This window comes from Neltuma alba, unplaced genomic scaffold (genome assembly GCF_004799145.2).
Source record: "Neltuma alba isolate B1F8T4 unplaced genomic scaffold, ASM479914v2 tig00003503_pilon, whole genome shotgun sequence".
NCBI classification, from domain to species: Eukaryota; Viridiplantae; Streptophyta; class Magnoliopsida; order Fabales; family Fabaceae; genus Neltuma; species Neltuma alba.
In genome coordinates, this window is record NW_021633305.1 from 16,864 (window position 1) to 37,816 (window position 20,953).

The 20,953-nt window shown below is 31.5% G+C and overlaps 1 protein-coding gene and 1 pseudogene across 1 annotated transcript; both read right to left on the reverse strand.

Moving 5' to 3' along the window:
• Positions 1-1,693: 1,693 nt before the first annotated feature.
• Positions 1,694-6,801, reverse strand: LOC114741720 (protein NRT1/ PTR FAMILY 4.3-like). Its single transcript, XM_028929975.1, has 5 exons — positions 6,678-6,801; positions 4,439-4,656; positions 3,549-3,986; positions 2,916-3,025; positions 1,694-2,492 (listed from the first exon to the last, which is right to left on the reverse strand). Exons 1-5 carry the CDS (start codon positions 6,799-6,801, stop codon positions 1,694-1,696), a joined length of 1,689 nt encoding a protein of 562 aa, XP_028785808.1.
• Positions 6,802-13,549: 6,748 nt separating this feature from the next.
• Positions 13,550-18,257, reverse strand: LOC114741721 (protein NRT1/ PTR FAMILY 4.3-like; annotated as a pseudogene).
• Positions 18,258-20,953: the final 2,696 nt, after the last annotated feature.

Below are 20,953 nucleotides of genomic sequence, written 5' to 3' on the forward strand. Positions count from 1 at the left end.
AAAAATTACATAATTATTAAAAAAAATCGAAATTAATATTTATTTATTGAATTTTTTAATTCCAAATAAAATTATTTTAAAAAAGAAACAAAATTATGAACTAATTAAAGTTCATTAATTAATCACCAACTTGTATTATTACAGTTAATAAATAATAAAGGCTAATCTCTTATTCCAGAGAAATTAGTCTCTCTGACTTAAAAATTAAAAGGTCATATCATATCTAGTGAAAAAATAAAGCAGAACACAGAGGGTCTTAGTGTGATTTTAATTTTGAACAACCAATGCAATGTGACTTATTTGTGGTAATAAATTGCAGTTTTGTGGTGTCCACTATCAATTATATTTACTACATGTTTAAAATTTTTAAATTAAAATTTCATTAATTAGCTGAGTTAGCTAAATCTTTTTTTTCCCCTCCGTCTAAACACTTTGGTATTTTAGATTGTGTTTCGTTCATTATTTTTATATCCCTTTGCTCAAAACTTTTTTATTCTCTCAAAATTGCTTCAGCAACGTTGTTTCCTCTCTTAGTAATTTCTTCTCACACAATGTTAGCACTTTCTTGCTACATATCTTACACAGTTAATTTCCTCTCAAAAAACACTTATTCATCACCTCTTATGGGCACATCAAAGACGAGGAGACCCTATGCTTTATTGTTTTGTCACACTTTTCATAACAATTATTTTGGAACCTCTTAATACTTCTCCCGTCATTAATATAAGTCACTTGTAATATATTTTTACATATCAAGAAATATATTAAATTGATAAAAATTTTCAATTACTCCTATTAATATTTTTTCTTTCCCTCTATTTACTAATCATTCTCATATCTTTCCCTTCTTTCTCTCTTTCCAATGGAAATTAATTAAAAGTAAAATTGAAAAACAATCAATAAATGCACTAGAAGTGATTTACTTCTAGGATTGGAGTGATAGTCTTTTGTCTGTCTAGATCCCTTTCAAAAAAGTGAATTGAGAGTCTACTCTTGCATGTCATTTAATACTCTTTTTGCTTCATAAAGTAAGTGTTTACAATCTGCAACATGGCCAAAAAAAAAAAAGTGTTTACAATTATGCCATGGCAAAATCTTAAATATATATAGATTGTCCCTCCTTACTAAGTTCCCAAAAAACCAAAACCACCACATGCATCCTCACATCATATTGTGTAACATCTTGACTTTTCTTTTTAGTGTAAACTGAGCTCTTGTCTAGTATTTGGGTATGATTTGAGTTGCTTAAGATTTAGAAAACATTGGTATAAGATCGAGAATGAGAGAATTTGAGGAGAGCCATGAGAAAGACTAATTCGGCCCAAAAAGAAAACTCCAAAAAGACTAACTTAAATCGCATATTATTTTCCTAGAGTCACTATACATAACTATAAATAGCAAGATTACTTTCACCAAAAAAAAAAAAAAGGCTACGTATTTTGACAACTAGTTAAAGGAAAATTATTATCTTCAGCATCTGTATAATGTATACATAAATAAATAGGAAGTCACACTTTTTTATAAACCATAAACAGTGACTCATTTTTTTGGACTTTGCACGGTGGATGAGGCTTACATCTGATTTATATAATCCATTCATATATTAACCTAAAACCTGATTGAGTTAACTTATAGTAATAATAAGTTAGGGAAAATTATCACCTCCAAGATATCTAGCATCAAAGTCTTGAGATTATTTAGAAGAGTACCATCTTGACCAGAAAAGATAGTTGAGGAAGTTGAGGAAGCTCAATGCAGCAAGCAGCCAATAGAACAAATCCACCCTATCTTTGTTTAGATCATTTTCATGAAGCCAGCCACCATTAGAACTGGTACGGGTGATCTTATTCACCAAAGAGACCAAAACTGAGCTCAAGTAAAACCCAAAGGAGTATGAACAATAAGTGATTGAAGTCAAGAATGCCTCCATTCCTCTAATGTTATTGGATTGTTTGTAAAAGAACTCTATGAGTCCCACTGCTGTGAACATCTCAGACAACCCAAAGATCACAAACTGTGGTGTAATCCAAAGAATGGGAAGCTTTTGGTTGAAGTTCACAGCTTGATCTCTTCTCTTCTTCTCCATAAAAGCTGCTGAGATCATGGAGAAAGTCGCTGCAAAGAGGCCAAACCCTATTCTGGTTAATGGGGAGATACCTGAATCATGGCCTGTGAGTTTTCTGGCAAAAGGGACAAAGAAAGCGTCATAGAGAGGGACCAAGACAATGAGGAGCATGTAAGGGATGCTTTGGAGGGAAGCTGGAGGGATCTGGAAGGTTCTAGAAAGATGGGTGTCCATTGAAGATCCTTGTTGAACTGAGAATGTTTGGAGTTGAGCTAGGATTGTGTTGAAGATGATTGTACAAGCAAAGATAGGGATGGTTGAGAGTAATGTCTTCACTTGCTCAACTTGAGTAATGCTGCACAATCTCCATGGAGTTTCCTCTGGAATAGTCTCACCTTGGACTCTGATACATGCCTTGTTCAAAAACCTGAAATAAGAGTAATTTCTAGACAGTTGAGCAGGTTGTGATTTGCGAATGATAATAGAATCCATAGAATTTTATGTAGGGAGAGAGAAATTGAGAGAGGTAGGGCCTGCCTTTATTCCTTGAAGTATGGAAGGGAGATGAAGAATCTTTTCTCCCTGCCTTATACATAGGACCAGAGGAGTATATAGGAGTGGGTTCCGATTCGTGCAATTGCATCTAAAATCTATGAAAGTTGACCCACGTCTTTCTCCTTATAACGCTATATGTTGTTTCAAAATGTTTCATAAGAGTTTTAAATTATGTTTTTCAATTAGTTTACTTTCTAAGTCGTTAAATATTAATTTTCTTAAACATGTCACTCAAAATATTATGAATGAAAATTCTTATAGATAAAATGGAAAGAAAGAAAGTCAGTGGAAGTACCTGAACTTATCCGTATGACTCTGACCCTCTCTAGGTGAGTCAGTAGACTGGCCAACACTATTGTTTTGGTCACTATGAACATTTCTCTTTAATATTGCAGCCACAAACACCTGACAGGATTTGGCATTACTTGTATGGTTCAAGATACATCAGATTGTATTTCGAGAATATAATCTACATATTTACAGATTTCACTAGTTAAATTCTCCATCGAATCTATCCCATACCTCAATTAAACGTCAATTTTTTTAATCCAAACAACACATGGCAGATTTTATACCCACAAGTTACGACAACACCATCGCTCCTAGATTAAATATGTCCGATATATGATCAATAAAAAGACTATTATATATTACTACCTACGGTCCCTAATGTAAGACCCAAACGATTAATTTTAAAAAACTAAAAAAGTTAATAAATTACTTTTAAGTATTTATATTCATCATTTTTCTCTAAAATAATATGTCTCACTCATACATTGGCTTATAATCTAATGATAGAGATCATGTAGCATATGTTATAATTAACTAACTTTCTTAATCTTCCCAAATTAGTTAATTGGGTCTTATATTAAGGATCGGATGTACTAATAAAAATGAGAAGAATATAGAGTCATATGATTCTTCATACTTGAGCAACGGGAGTGAGAATGCTGCCTTGTGGAGTCTTATTCCTATATGACAAAGTCCCACATATCAAGCTAAGTAGCCCCAGCGCCATAGCTGTAGCAGAAACAGCGAAACCAGTGTCCATGCCAGAGTGAGTTTGGACCCAAATAAGAAGGGTTAGGGCAACAAGTTCACCCATTGAGAAGGCAAAATAGGCAAGGTTGAAGTAAGTTGAGAGGCTCTTTAATTGTTGTGAGTTGCGTCGGTTGAATTGGTCTCCTCCATGAGCTATCATATTAGGCTTCACACACCCACTTCCTAATGCCACCATGTATATTGCCAAGAAGAATATTGCAGCTTCCAACCCTTTTGCTTCTTGGCATTCACCATTTAGTATGTTGGAGCATTTGGATGGCTTTAGTTCGGGAAAATGTGCTTGCATTGACAATAATATGAAACCCTATCACGGAGAACCATGTATAAGCAATACACACACATATATAAAAGGAAGGTTTCGTTGAAATGTTTGCAAGGATCTTATAAAAGAGAAATTGTTATGTACTCTTAGAATGTCATTTCATTTGTATTCTCATGTGTAAGAACAATTCATGTCAAATGAATGAATTAGATTCAAATTTAAATAGTCTAATTACATTATGAGATTAAAAGTAATTTTTACCTCTAAACTATTACATGAGGATCACTGATTATGAGTATTCTTTGACTAATAGATAGTAACATTGGTCGTTAACTTCAAGAAAAAAGATATAGGCTAGTTTAGGGTATTTTTGCTCCTAAAGTATTTATGAAAGGGCAATCAACATCATAAAGTTCAATAATGTGGAACGATCGGTACCCCAATTTTATAATTAGGACTGGAGTTAATAGTTATTTGTAAGAAGGAGGGCTTACAAAGAGTTCGAGAAAGCTAAAGATGAGGATGGTCCGAATACTGCCAAGAAAGGAGTCAGAAAGATAGCCACCGAGGAGAGCCATGAGAAAGATAGTCCCAACGAAGTTGGTTACAATGTTGGCTGATTTTGGGAGAGAGAAACGCATGTCGTTTACCAAATACGTTATCAGATTGTTTCCCACCGCTGCTACTCCCATTATTTCAAATCCTTGAAACCCTGTGTCGTTCCAACTCTTCAATATTAGATACATTGATAAAATTTAATTGATTCATGACTGGATAAAAAAGTAATTAAAAAAATAATCCAAAATTGATTAAAAAAAATGTTATGGTATTCTATGTTATAGTATTCAACCTAATCAACCTAATAAGAAGAGTTACATTGCTATAACATTGTATTCTCTGTATACTATCTCCAACCATAATGCTATAACGTAACTTAATAATATTTTTCCACAATTGATTTAAAAAATTGGGTATAAAAAATGTGACCATTGACAATTTTATAAATTTCTATACTGGCTAGAAAATAACTGTTTCTACACACTGGTTAAGATTATAACTAGTGTACAAAGTCCTTTATTTGCTATGAATGTCATTTGTTTTTTATTCAAAAAAAAAAAAACAAGTGTACAAAGCCAATGTTTTCTTTATATTGATTAGTTTTACAATTGGTGTGGAAAATAAAAAAAAATTAAAAAGGTATTTTAGTCATTTTTTACACCGGATAGTTTGATGACAAGTGTAAGAAGCATTACAAATAATAATTAAAGAAAACAACACCGCAGTACATGAATCACAATTTTTTACCGTCCATTTTCATTAGAAAGAATACAATAGCTATCCAAGATTTCTAATGTGAAAAAAGGGTTTTTCCAAGTTGCCTATTGTAAAAATTAATTTAATTAGACGTCAGAGAGCAAACCACACTACAAATATTACTTCCTTTGTACTTTTTCTATTTTTTGAGTATATGTATTCCCATTGTTGACCCATTGACACGTAACTTGGTCAAATATTGCATATTATCATATCTGATGCCAATGTGACACTAATGGTCAAACATCATCAACATATCATCAGATTCCACCCATATAAATCTAATAATCTGCCTTTTTCCTCAATTGGAAAAAGCTAGGAGGCTTATTTTCATGTCAGATTTCTCCAATTAAATTAAGGAACACCAATTTGAGGAACAAATTAAATTATTAAATCTCTCCGGAAAAAAATTATCTCATTACTCAATCCCAACTAGATTAACCCTGCGCATTTACACAGACTTTAAGTTGTACATATTATTTATGCAGAAAGAAAAATATGTACACTGATTTGGTAACAAGGTGTACCAAAGGTTAAAGGGAAAAAAAATCCACCTTACTTTCTTCAACGGTTGTCACATGCAACCGGTGTGAAAAAAGGATTATTTTCTACACCAGTCAGTGTCACAATTGGTGTAGAAAATAAATAAAGAAATAGCCCCACATCTTATTTATGAAAATGCCACCATTCATACTTTCTGTAGAAATATTTTTTTTCACTGGTGCGCATCATTTGGCATTTATGATTGTATGGCTTCTTATAACAACTTTACACACATACACACATATATTTTTATGATGTGTAAAATATACGAACAGTGCCTAAACAATACAACCTATTTCTTAGGTTCTATATTGTTTGCAGTGCATATATTTATCTACTCAAGTAAGAAAAACATCAATATTAATATATTATGAATCTACATTAAATATATTCAATTTGTAAGGATCGATATTATTACCACTTACAAATCATTAAAAGTATGATTCATTTTCTCAGATCATATTCTGTCATTACTAAAAATATAGATTTTTAATGTGACTTTCAGTGACGATAAAAAAAAATCCTGCTGAAAGTTAAATTTTAGTGACGACTTTAGAAAGTTACGGCTAAGAATATGTCTTTTGATGGCAATAAAAAAATTGCTGCTAAAAATTAACTTTTAATTGTGATTTCTTTTGTTGCCACTAAAAATCAATTTTTTTAGTATACACATGTGATCTACCTAATCAACTCATAAAAGTTGGCAGTTTTGCTAAAATTCTGGGATTTTTAGTTTAACATCAAATTAAACAATATGCATAAACAAGAACCAGAGACGAAGAAGGTTATGTAATGAATTAAAAAAGAAGAAGAAGAATCAAATCCAAACAAAAATAAAACAGAAAAAAATAATAAAAAAGATCGATAGAGAGATACCAAGAAGAAAAGAAGCAGCTGTCATTCCTCCATGCTTGTTCGGATTGGAAGGTCTTCCTCTCCAATCAACATACCTCTCTGATTCTTCGTCTGTATTTGCATTCTCTCTCCTAATTTCCTCCATTTTCTCTCTCTAAATCTAACTATTTTCTCCCTGTTTTCTTCTTCCTTTTTTCCTCCTAAGCTTATTATTTTCTCGACGTTCTTTTCTGTGAGAAGAAATAGATATTTGCCCATTCCCATTGCTACTTTTATACGCAAACGAATTGGTTTGCTAGCAATTTCGTGTCACTAACTTGGGGAAGAGAGAGAGAGATTTATTTTCAATTATATTTTTTAAATACATAATATATAATATGATGGTAGAAAAATTAATTTCGTTAAATTTGTAATATACATGCATTGACCACAAACGAATGTATCCAAAGGGGGATTCACCTTCCTGTAACAAAATCCAAAACATTAAATGCGTTTTAGATATAAGTATCCAATAATTAGAAAATAAATTGATTTACTATGTTTAAATACGTTTCAAGAAAAATAATCATTTTCAACTTTATACATATAGTCAATGTTGTCAAACTCACGAGTTGACTCTCCAAGTTTAACGTTTTTACGTTTTCAGTTAGCAAAACCGTGTCAATTCACTCTTAAACTCGTGATAATTGTAAACTCGATTAAACTTACGAGTTCATTTATCGAATTTACTGTTTTTACATTTTAAGCTTACAAAATCGTGTTAACTTACTCTTGAATGTGATAAATTATGAATATTAATGGATATAATTTCAATTATTTAAATTTAAAATATATTTAAATGAAATTGTTCTCATTTTTTATATTAATTATTTGATTATATAATTTTAATACTAGTTTATTAATAAAAGTAAACTCTTACGAGTTCACGATTCGAGTTTATATCATTCTCACAGGTTTGTTTAAACTCGCGAGTTTGACAATCTTGCATGTAGTCTTGAATAATATGACTTTCTTCAAAATACATATAATTTACCAACACTAATTGGTTAAAGTCGCGTATTCTTCTTGCTGGTAAAAGAAAGTCGCGTATTCTTCTTAATTGATTTGAGTGTCGAAAAGTATCATTAAAAGCTCACATCTATTTAGTTTAACCCGACTTGATCTGGATTAGTCAAACTTTCCAAAAGCTAATTGGTATACATAATAATTAATGCTTATGGTCATTTATTGTGAAGAATCAATTAAGACAAATAAAAGGAAAAGACGTAGGTTTATTTGTTTATGTATCCACCACTACATTCAAATCTTAACTTATGAGAATTAAGACTCCATTCCAAATCCTACAATTTAAAGCTCATGATTCTTTGTAAGAGATTAGAGGCCTAACAAGATTCTCACAAGATTTTCATAAATATATTTATTACTTTATTATTCATTGTCCTCCCTTATTCATTTACCTTGTAGGACCAGTAATATTTAATTCGCTGGTAGTGAGTTTTTTTTTTTTAAATTCAGAAGTACAATGTATTTATACACTTGGTTCAGATTTGGCTAATTAGAACTAAATATATTTGTTACAACACTCTAGATGTAGAATAATTTTTGGTGGACTTATGTTTTGATAATTCAAAAATTAGAGGTCACTTTTGCAAAAGAAAAAAAAAAGTAGTTAACTCCTTAATAAGTTTTAAATGTGTTTGAAACTCTCTTCAAAATTCCATTTCTTGTGTTTAATTATAGTTTAAATCTTCAAAAAGCGTTTTTCAGTTTCTGGTTTTGATAAAATCGATTTTGGGCTTGTCCAAAATCGAGTTTGCATGTCTTTAATTTCATGTTATCTTTGTTGCCAAATAGATTTTGCACTCCGTTAATTTGTTGCTCAAACTTGATTTTTAGTGTTTGATAATAACAAAAAGCATTTTAAAAAAATACTTTCATGTAAATTGAGATAAAACTTTTCTCACATACTTACTTTTCGTAAAATTACTTTTAAAACTATGATTTAGTTTTCTTCCAAATACCCCCGTCTAATTAGTTATCTCAATCAATATCTATTTTAGCAGCATCATTTTTTTTTCTCCTCTTTGCCCGGTCATGCTTGCAAAATCGAGTTTAGTTTTCTTCAAAATTGATTTCAGCCCTTAGCCTTCTGTGCAACTTTTTCTTAAATCGATTTCTTTGTTAGCCAAAATCCATTTTGCCTCTTTTGAGCTTTGCTCTTTTTGAATGCTTTGTTTTCAAATCAATTTCGCTATCCTACATCATCGATTGTGCAATTCGTTTGGAATAGCATTTTCATCCCAAAACATGCAGTGGTTCTTTTATATATGTTTGGATAAGCTTTTAACCCAATTGATTGTTGAGGGAAAAGAAAAGAAACAGTAAAAGATGAATAATATATGCTGGAACCCTAATGAATGATAGGGCCCATGTTCTTCCTTTGTAATGCTCAATAAAATATTCTACAATAGCAGCTCTTATGAGATACAAACACGTAGCACTATACAGCTGTACACTTTACAACAAATATAATTTGAGCTAACAAGGTAAGTTTAGTTTTCACAATGTGTCTATGTTTTCTCTCTGAGTCATTTTGAGAGGAGGTATATGGACATGTTAATTGAAGGTTAATTCCAACTTCCTAAGCAATAGGAATGAAGCAGCCACTACTTCACCTTTATACTTTAAAGGATATAGCTAAGTGTGATGGCTATAGTCATCTAAAAATTGAATATAAAATTAATGACTTCTTGATGATTGTATTGGTGAAGGACCCCATAAATCAGTATGCATCAATTTAAGAGGTGAAAAAGCATGTAAATTAGAACTTGGAAAAGGTAATAATTTCAATTTTCCAGATTAGCAAGCCTCACAAATAAAGTTTTCATTGATAGTAAATTTCAAATTACTTTTATTCATAATTTGCTTCAAAACTTTAATTCTAGGATGACCTTAAGCATAATGCCGCCTAAGAAATTCACTATTGCATTTGATTTACAATTTACTGCATAGATTTGAGACTCCATCTTGATCCTACGTACTGTCTACCATGGGGTACATTCCTTGTCTGGGGATCCCTTATATCAGAAGCTGACCTGTCTCCTTGTCTTTCACAGTAAAACCGTGATTAGAAAAATTCACATCAGCCAAGTTATCATGAATCAACCTGTTAATACTCATTAAACTCTTAGTAGTTGAAGGCACGAGAAAAACATTTTTTAAGCAGTAATTTAGAGTTTGAATAGGGAATATTTGTAGAACCAATACTAATTATGTTGCTTTTCTCACCAGTACAAGTAGTAATGTGGGACTTACCAACTAGAGTCACATGATCAAGATTGTCTGAATGAGGAGTAACATGGTAGTTAGCTACGTTGTCCATACACCAATTATGATTCACAATAGTCTAAGGAGTTGCATAATGAGCTTGAGGAGGATAGGTTGAAAAATTATCTTGAAAGCGACAACCACTAGGAGGCTTGAAAGTGGGATCACATCAATAATAGCATTTTTCAACCAAATGCCCTGGACGTTGGCACAAATGGCAAAAGGGGTGGCCTCTGGTGTTCCTTCCACCTCCTCAGTAACCATGGTTTCTGCCTCTTCACGAGCCATTCCATCCACGATTGTAACCAAAGTCAACACGATGCTCATCAAGTTGATCCACATTAGCCGATGGTTGAATATTCAAGTTTGTTAATTGATTCAGCATCTCAAAGGCTAAAAGAGAAAATTGTGCTTCAACCTAAGGAAGATCAAATTTGTTAACATCTTCACAGCTATGGGATTGTAGTCAGAATCAAGCCCATTTAAAATGTGAAGAATGAGGTCATTCGTACCTATTGGAGTACTGGCAAGAGCCAACTCATCAACAAGATTCTTCATTTTTGCAAGATAATCAACCATTTTCAGGCCATGTTTTCAAGTATTATGCAGCTCATTCTTCACTACCATTACTTTGGCTTTGGAAGTAGTAGAGGTGAGTTCTCAAGCTCCTTTCCAAAGGTTTGCAGCAATGCAACAATGGAGTGATCGAGCTCCAATCTCTTGAGTCATCATGTTTCTGAGCCACCCAACAAGCATGCGATCCATTGAAAACCAATCTACATAAGCAAGATTCCTTTTGCTTCCTACACCATTAGGAACAAGCTTTGGAGGAGCATTACCAATACCATGGACATAAGATTCAAGATGGTTCCCCCCAATCAATGGGAGAACAATTGATTCCCAAACTAAATAATTGTTACAATCCAACTTGATGGCAGTAGTCTGGCTAGAAGAATTAAATAAAGAGTAGGCTTGGTAATAGAGGACGATTCACTAGAGGCTGAGGTAGACATGACAATGGCTAGCTCTAATGCCAAGAAAAGAAATAGTAAAGATGAATAAAATATGATGGAACCCTAATGAATGATAGTGCATGTGTTCTTCGTTCATAACGCTTAATGCAGTATTCTAGAATAGTAGCTCCTATGAGATACAAACATGTAGCACTATTCAGCTATACACTTTACAACAAATATAATTTACAATATTATGCTCTAACAGTAAAACCTGCTTAAAAGTAGAAGCCAAAACGAAATTGCTTTCCTATTGTTCCATGGAGAGAAGAAAAGCTGCTAAAGATGAAAGAGGTTTTTTTTTTTTGGAAGTGGGTTCCACCTTATTTTTTTCTTTTGGTTAAAACAATTTTTTTTCACGAAAAACAATCTAAACATAAATTATATTATAATTAATAACAGAATTCCATTTTAATTTAAACTTGCAAAAATCAGATAAAATAAAAACCATTTTTACTATTGTTAATCTAAACGTACCTTTAATTGTTGCAATTTTGTTCCTTCAATAATTGAATTTGTTGCTTTTGCTTTTGCGAATTTGATTTCCTTTTATTTCAAAACTGAGTTTGTTCTTTGTTGAGTAGACTCAAGATTAAAGAAATATTAAGGGGCTTACCTTACGTAGGAAGAGAATTGTGCAAACATTGGGAAGTTGTATCGTGGCACAAAAGGACCATTTGAATCTTGTAGAAATAGTGAAATTCTCCCGAGATATCTTATAACTGGACATAGGTCAAGTAGATTAAGATCAAACTGGTATAAATTTTTTGAATGTTACTCCTACTCATTTTCCCCGATAATATTATTACTCCTAGCTCTTAATAGTGTTATTATCATTAAGTTATGTTCCTCCATAACTTTTTAATCTACCAATTTATTCTCCCTTGGAAGAGAATTACATTAACAATTTTAGATTTAGACTTTATAAAAATCTAAATATAACTATGTTCATGTTTTTTTTTTATACAAATTTTGATCTCTTAAGTTTACCTTCATTTTGGTTTTAGTAATTTAAGTTTCAAATCACAAGTTTTAGTCCCTCAAGGCTTTTTTTTTTTTTAAATATGACATTAGTTCCTATAATCCAATAAAAACTTTGATTATTTTGCCCCATAAGGGATCAAAACCTATAGTTTAAAACTTAAAGGACTAGAATAAAAATAAAAGCAAACTTGAAGGATCAAAGATTATATATAACCTTTTTTTTTTCTCCCCTGATGTTTCAAATTCACAAGCAACAATAGTGGTGTTTAAATGGAATCAAATTTGATATAGTTATTCTCATGCAGCCCACGTATCAACCTCCAAATGTAAGAGAAATTTTATTTCGACTTACATGAAACTAATTTTTTTAAGTGCTACCGAGGGTTTCCAAGCACCCCCCTCGGCTAACTTGCATATTATAAACTATAAATAACGTTACGCGTTTCCAAGGTACAAAAAACCGGACCGGTCAGTAAACCGGTTAAGATACTGGTTCAAGGGTTAATGGGTCAGATCGGGGTTAAACCGGATCAAACCGGTATTAATTCAAATAAGTAAAAATATTCATATTTTAGTTATAAAAAATAATATTTGATTTTTAAAGAGTAATTATGTTACAAAATATTTAGATATACCAAATGTCTTTTTCTTTTTATTTTTTTCTTTTCCTACTCCCTTCTTCCTCACGTGACTGATGAAATCATGAAATCCTCTTCCTCCTTTCTTTCTTTTTTCTTTTTAATCTCATTTTTCTCTCTCCCACGTTATTACTCATTTTCCAACACGCATTGTCAGTTTTTTCTTCCTCTTTTTTTCTTGAACAATGGAGTGACTCACTTTTCTTTCTTGAAACACGCATACTGCTTCTCTTTCTCCATTAAATGGTTTCATCCCTCTCATTTCTCTTTCTTTCTCAAATAGAAACAACACAGTCCGCCATTTTTGTTCTCTTGGCATATCATCCATCCTACTCTATCATCTTCCTCCTTGCGTTCCAATATTCCATGAGCAGAATGGTGCTTCCAAGTGACACACAAATCCAAACAAAGTTCTGGGTTTTCCTCTCTATGACTTCCTATGCTTCTACCTCTTCATTTAGCAGGGTCCATGGGTTCTCCAGCAACGCAAAAGGTGAGAGAGAGTTTGAGTTTCAGACTGGGGTTTAAATTTTTTGTTTTTTATATATAAAAGACGCCATCGTTTTGTCTCTGGTGGGGGATAACTAGTAGACCGGGTAACCCCCTAAACCGGCGGGTTACCCGGTTTAATACCGGTTTTTACCGGCTCAACCGGTTTAACACCGGTTCGAAGGCTGGCCGGTTTTCACCTTAATCCGGACCGGACATCAGGCCGGTTCACCGGTTCACCGGTTGAACCGGCCGGTCCGGTCCGGTTTTTTCTTCCATGCGCGTTTCTAACATGATATGATTTTATATGTATATAAATAATTCATATATAGTGAGTTAAAGAAGATACTGATTGAACTAATAGATTAATATCTTCCTGTAATCACTATACATAATTATTATATTGTTGCTCAAAATAAGGCTACATATCATAAATAACATGTTAAGAAAAATTATCATCTCCAAGATATCTAGAATCAAAATCTTGAGATTATCCAGAAGAGTACCACCTTGAACCAAAAATATAGCAGAGGAAGTTGAGGAAGCTCAATGCAGCAAGCAGCCAATAGAACAAATCCAACCTATCTTCGTTCAAATCATTTTCATGAAGCCAGCCACTACTAGAACTTGCATTAGTGATCTTGTTCACCAAAGAGACCAAAACTGAGCTCAAGTAGAACCCAAGAGAGTACGAAAGATAAGTGATTGAAGTCATAAATGCTTCCATTCCTTTCATTTTAGATTGCTTATAAAAGAACTCATTGAGTCCCACTATTGTAAACATCTCAGATAAGCCAAAGATTATATATTGTGGTGTAATCCAAAGAATGTGAAGCTTTTGGTTGAAGTTCACAGCTTGATCTCTTCTCTTTTTCTCCATTAAAGCTGCTGAGATCATAGAGAAAGTAGCTCCAAAGAGGCCAAACCCTATTCTGGTTAAAGGGGAGATACCTGACTCATGGCCTGTGATTTTTCTGGCAAAAGGGATAAAGAAAATGTCATAGAGAGGGACAAAGATAATAATCAATATGTAAGGGATGCTTTGGAGGGAAGCTGGAGGGATCTGGAAGGTTCTAGAAAGATGGGCATCCATAAAGGATCCTTGCTGAACTGAGAATGTTTGGAGTTGAGCTAGGATCGTGTTGAAGATGATTGTGCATGCAAAGATAGGGATGATTGAGAGTAATATCTTCACTTGCTCAACTTGAGTGATGCTGCATAGTCTCCATGGAGTTTCCTCTGGGCTAGTCTCACCTTGGACTTTGATGCATGCCTTGTCTAAAAACCTGAGATAAGAGTAATTTCTATATATTTTAACGTACATATTATAAGTGTTAACTAATAGAATTGTCCCAAAAAAAAATTAGCAAAGTGAAGAGAAAAATAGAGACATGTCTCAATTGGCCCTGAAAATATTTCATAGGAATTTTAGTTTCAATTTTATTTTCTAAGTCCTTACTCCCTTCGGTGGTACAAGAACTAATTGAGATTTTTGCTTTGGTCTTACGGACCTAAATCTATTTTGCCTTCCAAATTTATAATTTTTTCTTACATATATGAAAGGACGTTGTCATCAATGGGATAATAATTAAAGAGGATATTTTATAGTAGCTAATTATATACATTTATTACAAATAACTAACTTAAATATTTTTTTAATATTTGTAAATTAGTTATTTAGCTTCTATATTTAGGACTGAAGGAATTATTATTATTTTTCCTTAAATATGATCTATTCAAAATATTATAAAATAGAGAGAGAAATGAAAAGAGGTGGATTTATTTCCATGGGGTTTACAGTGATGGAGAGAGGACTCAAATCTCTCAGTATGTGAGACAAATTATAAAACTAGAGAGAGATAGCATAGGAAAATATAAGTAGGTTCTCATCTCTATTGTACCTATAATCTTATGAAACTGGGATTCACGTTATTCCACCTATCTCTCCTTTTCTCCATTCTAAATTGCTTTGAGATTTAAATTTATTATTTTTATTAATTTATATTTTGAGTCTTCAAATACTATTAATTTATAATAATATAATCTGCTCAAAGTATTGATGAATGAAAATTGTTAAAGATAAAAAATTCAACAAGAGAAAAAAAGGGGTGGAAAAAGTTAAAAGTACCTGAACTTATTGGTGTGACCCAAACCTTCACCAATCAAGTTAGCGTACCGGCCAACATTATTGTTTTGGTCTCCATGAACCTTTCTCTTTAATATTGCAGCCACAAAAACCTGACAAAATGGCGTTAGCTGCTTGTGTCGTTTTGATCTCATCATTTGTTAGAATATAGGATAAAAGTACATCTAATATTCTAATTTTATTTCACATCAGGTGCATTCAGGATTGTGATCTTCTTTATGGTATATAGCACATCCCGATGTTATTTTCTAGCTACATCCAACATCCTAATCTTTAAGGTGTTAGATGCAATAAAAACAAGATTAGTGTGTTGGATGCATACAAAAAATAAGATCAGGGTATTAGACGCATCATAAAAAATACCAAGATATTGGATGTACCTGAAAAATAAGATCAAGGTGCTAGATGTATCTTTATCCTAAAATTTATGGCTCCAAACCACACTTTTTTGAATGAATAATTAACTTAATTAACTTCTTTAATATCTGTAAATTATTCATGTAACTTATACATTGGAAGCACAAAGAGTAATCAATTAAATGACTATTATAAATTTAGAAAAATGAGCACAATTATAGTCATAGGATTCTTCATACTTGAGCAATGGGTGTAAGAATGCTGCCTTGTGGAATCTTGTTCCTATAAAACATAGTCCCAAAAATCAAGCTAAGTAGCCCCAGAGCCATAGCAGTAGTAGAAACAGCAAAACCAGTGTCCATGCCAGAGTGAGTTTGGACCCAAACAAGAAGGGTTAGGGCAACAAATTCACCCATTGAGAATGCAAAATACGCAAAGTTGAAGTAAGTTGAGAGGCTCTTTAGTTGTTGTGAGTTGTGTTGGTTGAATTGGTCTCCTCCATGAGCTATCATGTTAGGCTTCACACACCCACTTCCTAGTGCCACCATGTATATTGCCAAGAAGAATATTGCAGCCTCCATCCCTTTTGCTTCTTGGCATTCACCATTTAGTATGTTGGTGCATTTGGGCGGCTTTAGTTCACGAAGATGTGCTTGTATTGATAATAATGTGAAACCCTATCATTAAAATAGAGAACCATATGTTATGTTATATGCAAAAATTGTTATGTAATGCCACTTGTATTCTCGTTTCTCATTTTATAATTTATAATTAAGAACAATCATTAGAAAATAAATAAATAAATAACGTTTTATCTTATATATCTTTGCTTCACTTTTCACATTAATCCTAATAGCATGCAATACTTTTCCATTCTGATTATGTACTTTAATTAAGTGATGTACAAAGAGACATAGAGAAACAATAAAGTGCACCTCAGCCTTGATGTTGTTCTATAACATGAGGTATTGAAAAGAATTATCATTAATATGCCCAATGGAATTTCTTATAAGAGATAGTTTCTTTATGTTTCATGGGGAAGAGAATTTTATTTTATTTTAATAGGTAAAGTAAGACGTAGCACCCTAATCATAATTATAATAAATTTAGCATCATGAATCATAAATAAGGTTAGAGTGTTGAATGTAATCGGAAAATAACATAGGGATTGCTGGATGGAACAGAACATCAAGTTGTTGAATTCACCATAAGTAAGACTAGAGAGTTGGATGCCACTGGGAAGTATCAGAATGCTTGATGTTACTTTAACCTATTCTAATCTTTCCTATTAGATTTAAGTTTTAAAATAACATATATTGTATATATATATTTATATAATGTACTATATTCTATAAAAAAAAAGTGAAATGAAGATTTTTCTTCTTACGATCAACTTAAAAAGTTGATTGTTAAAATTAAAAATTAAAACATCTTAAAATCAATATTGTTTTTATAAAACATAAAATCCCTATCCCTTAGGCATCCTTATTATTTATAAGTCATATATAAGGCAATCCACCTTAAATTTCATATACAATACATCTATTTAATCAATCACTTATAAAATCTATATATCTATTTATAATATATACAATAAAACCTATAAAAATTCATATTATCCATGATTAAGTAGTTATGAAAGGTGGCTTACAAAGAGCTCGAGAGAGCCAAAGATGAGGATGGTCCAAAAGCTACCAAGAAAAGAATCAGAAAGATAGCCACCAAGAAGAGCCATGAGAAGAAGAGTGCCAATGAAGTTGGTTACAATGTTGGCTGACTTTGGAAGAGAGAAATGCATTTCCTTTTTCAAATATGTTATCAGATTGTTTGCCACTGCTGCTGCTCCCATTATTTCAAATGCTTGAAAACCTGTGTCGTTTTTACTCTTTAAATATTAGTAATCATAAGAGCCATATATGCAATAATCAAAATCCATATATGTTTTGATTAAAAAAAAAAGAGTAAAAGCTAATTCACAAAATTGATTAAAAAAAATCATATTTTTATATTTATGTACAACTTTAGAAGTAAATAATACAATCGGCCAATTTGATTATATGACTCTACCAATAAATTTTGAACTAATAAACGCTGTCTCCCGTTTTTCATAACATACAATAATCATATTACAAAAAAAAAAGTTAAAAATAACGAACATGAAAAATGTAACTCTTTACTTTAGCCTGTAAAGTTATATAAAATATTTAATCGGTAAGGATTGGGACAATTTATTAATCATGCAAAATATAAACCATAATGAATTTTAACTTTTCGATTCAAAATCAAATCTCTAAGTTCCCTTATTTGGATAGGGAGAAAAACAGGAAGAAAATAATTGTAGAAGAAGGAACTCCCAAAAATAATAAATCTTTTTTTACCTTTTTTGAATTTTTCTCTCCTCCTTATTTTCCTGTCATTTTTCTCTCAATTAAAAGCACTTCAAAAGAAATCCAACAATTAACAATCAAATTAACCAAAAAAGAAAATAGGAAAAAAAAATAGAAATGGATAGGGTAGTGATACCAAGAACAAAAGAAGCAGCTCTCATTCCACCATGCTTGTTAGGATTAGAAGGTCTTCCTCTCCAATCGACATAGCTCTCTGATTCTACGTCTGTATTTGCATTCTCTCTCCTAATTTGCTCCATTTCTCTCTCTCTAAAGTTAACTATTCTCTCTCTTTTTCTTTTTTCCTCTCTCTCAACCTTATTTCCTCTATATCTCTTTAGTGCCGATTTTGAGTCTCTCTCTCTCTCTATATATATATATGAGATTTTCCCAATATTTCTACTTTTATATACAAACACGTTGGTTTGCATATTTCATAATAAAGGGGAGGGGGAGATTTATTTCCAAACAGTTTCATGGGAAAGAGAGAGTGTGTGTGATTTACCTTTAATTATATTTCTTAATTCTTAATTTTGTATATACATAATTAGTTATATGATGGTAGAAAACTTAATTTCCTTAAATTTTTAGTATACATACACACACATATACATAGAGCCGGGAAAACGGGCCGAGCCCGTCGGGCCGGCCCTTTTAGGCCCTGAAATTATGAGGGTCGGGCTTGATATTTTTCTCTTAAAATGAAACATAAGCCCTGGAGGGCTGGCCCTGGAGGGCCGAGAGCTTAAAAGGGCCGGCCCTGGAGGGCCACGGGCCGGCCCTTTTAAGCCCTTTTATATTTTTTTTTATTTTTTAAATTTTTTATATAATATTAATGTTATTAATTTTTTACATTGTTAATAATATTTCAAATATTTAGTTATTATTATCATTTTAAAAGTAAATTTAGTTTTAGATAATAATTTATCCAATTAAATTTTTAAAAAATGGGTTAATTTGGACTTTAATAATGATTTGATTTATATTATATGCGTTGATATTTTTAAACTATATATATATATTTGATAATAGAATATTTTTATACTTATATAACTTGTAATTCTATAATTTGAATTAGAAATTCATGAGTTTCAATAGCAATGTTTCTCACATTAAAGTAAAATAATAGTTAGATTGCAAAATTTAAAAATAAAATTCTTATAAAGAAGAAAAACTTGATATTTTTGTTACGAAAGAAAAGTATACTTATGAAAAAAAGTAATTAATTATAGTGATGATGAAGTTTCAAAAGATTAATAATAGTGTTTATTTATTGCACAATTGCATTATAAATAAAACTTAGATGTTGTTATCTTGTTAATGAATGTTTTAGATGTTCTTAGATGTTGATGAATATTTATATATGATGATATTTTATATGTGACTTAATTTTATTCATATTTATGTCTTTTATTAATAATTTCATTGATTTGTTTTTATAAAAAATATGATAAATATAAAAAATAGTATTTTTTCTTAAACGGGCCAAAAGCCCGCGGGCCGGCCCTGGCCCTGTAGCTTAAGGGCCGGGCCTAGCAAATTGGGATATTTTTAAAATTCCAGCCCTGGAGGGTCGGCCCTTTTAAGCCCGCCAGCCCTGAAGGGCCGACCCTGATTCCCGGCTCTACATATACACACACACATTCATATATATAGAGAAACAGATGCAAATAGGGATTCACCCTTCTCTCACAAAATCCACACAATAAATGCGCTAGATATACACGTTTTCCTTAAAAAAAAATAGTCGTTCTTTTTATTTTGATAGAGTATAGAATGAAGGTTCTGTAGTTATTTAGCTTAACTAAAATTTCAAATTTGAGTCTTTTATGTAGAGAAAATTATCATTATATGAGTTTTACAACCAAGTAATATAACCCAATTTAATCAAAATTAATTGTAGTCTAATGTACCTTTTAGAAACCAATTGGTGTATTCCCAAAAATACATATGCAAAAATATTGAGCAATGCTATTTTTTCATTTATTTTTCATACTTTGTTTATACATGAGAGTTGAGACCCACATGTAATTTGATTAAATGATTAATAAGTATTAACATGTTTGTAAATTAGTTGTACATAAAAGAAATATCTTGAGCAATTAATGTTTATGTGCATATAAAAAATCTACTGAAACAAATAAAATATTATGCTATGCTCAATACTGATATCTAACACTCCTTCTAGTCGTTTTTATTATAAGATTTTTAATAAAATTACGTAATTTTAAAAAACAGTTAAAATTAATGAAAAATAATAAATATATAAAAATTGACCCTTTTTTCTTTTAAATATATCTTTATTTAATAGGAGAGTAAATAAGAAATACTAATAATAAAATATATGATGAAAAAAAATGTAGCATAAGAAAAAAAATGAGAAGAGAGAATAAAAAGAACAGAGTAATCAATTGTTACTATAATGGATAATACATTGCACAGTGTTTAAGAATAATAAGTCACTCCTTCGATCCTAAATATAAAACCCTTATACACACTAATATAAAGGTTTTATATTTAAGACCGGAAGAGTATTGTTTATGAATTATAAATTGTACTACTTATTAAAATTTTTATGATATATGTGTGTTTAGATTTGTATAATAATTCCAGCTTTCCTCTTTTTTTGGGTGACGAGAATTCAATAGTAGAATTAAGAAAATGATTTCTTCTGAACTACATGCACACATTCCCTCCATTTCAAATTTGGGTTGTTTAATTAAATTCAGATGGTTCACATATATAATATTTTACATATTAGATTCTCTTTACTTTTTCTATACCATATCATAGTAATTTTTTGTGATGCTTGGACACTAAGTTATGAATCATTTATATATGCCAAGTGTATTTAACTTCTTTGTTAGAACCAATAAGAATTGAATCTCACAACCTTACGAATCAAATTCAAATTCCTACTAACTGACAATACTCTGAATATGATTAATTGCCTCCA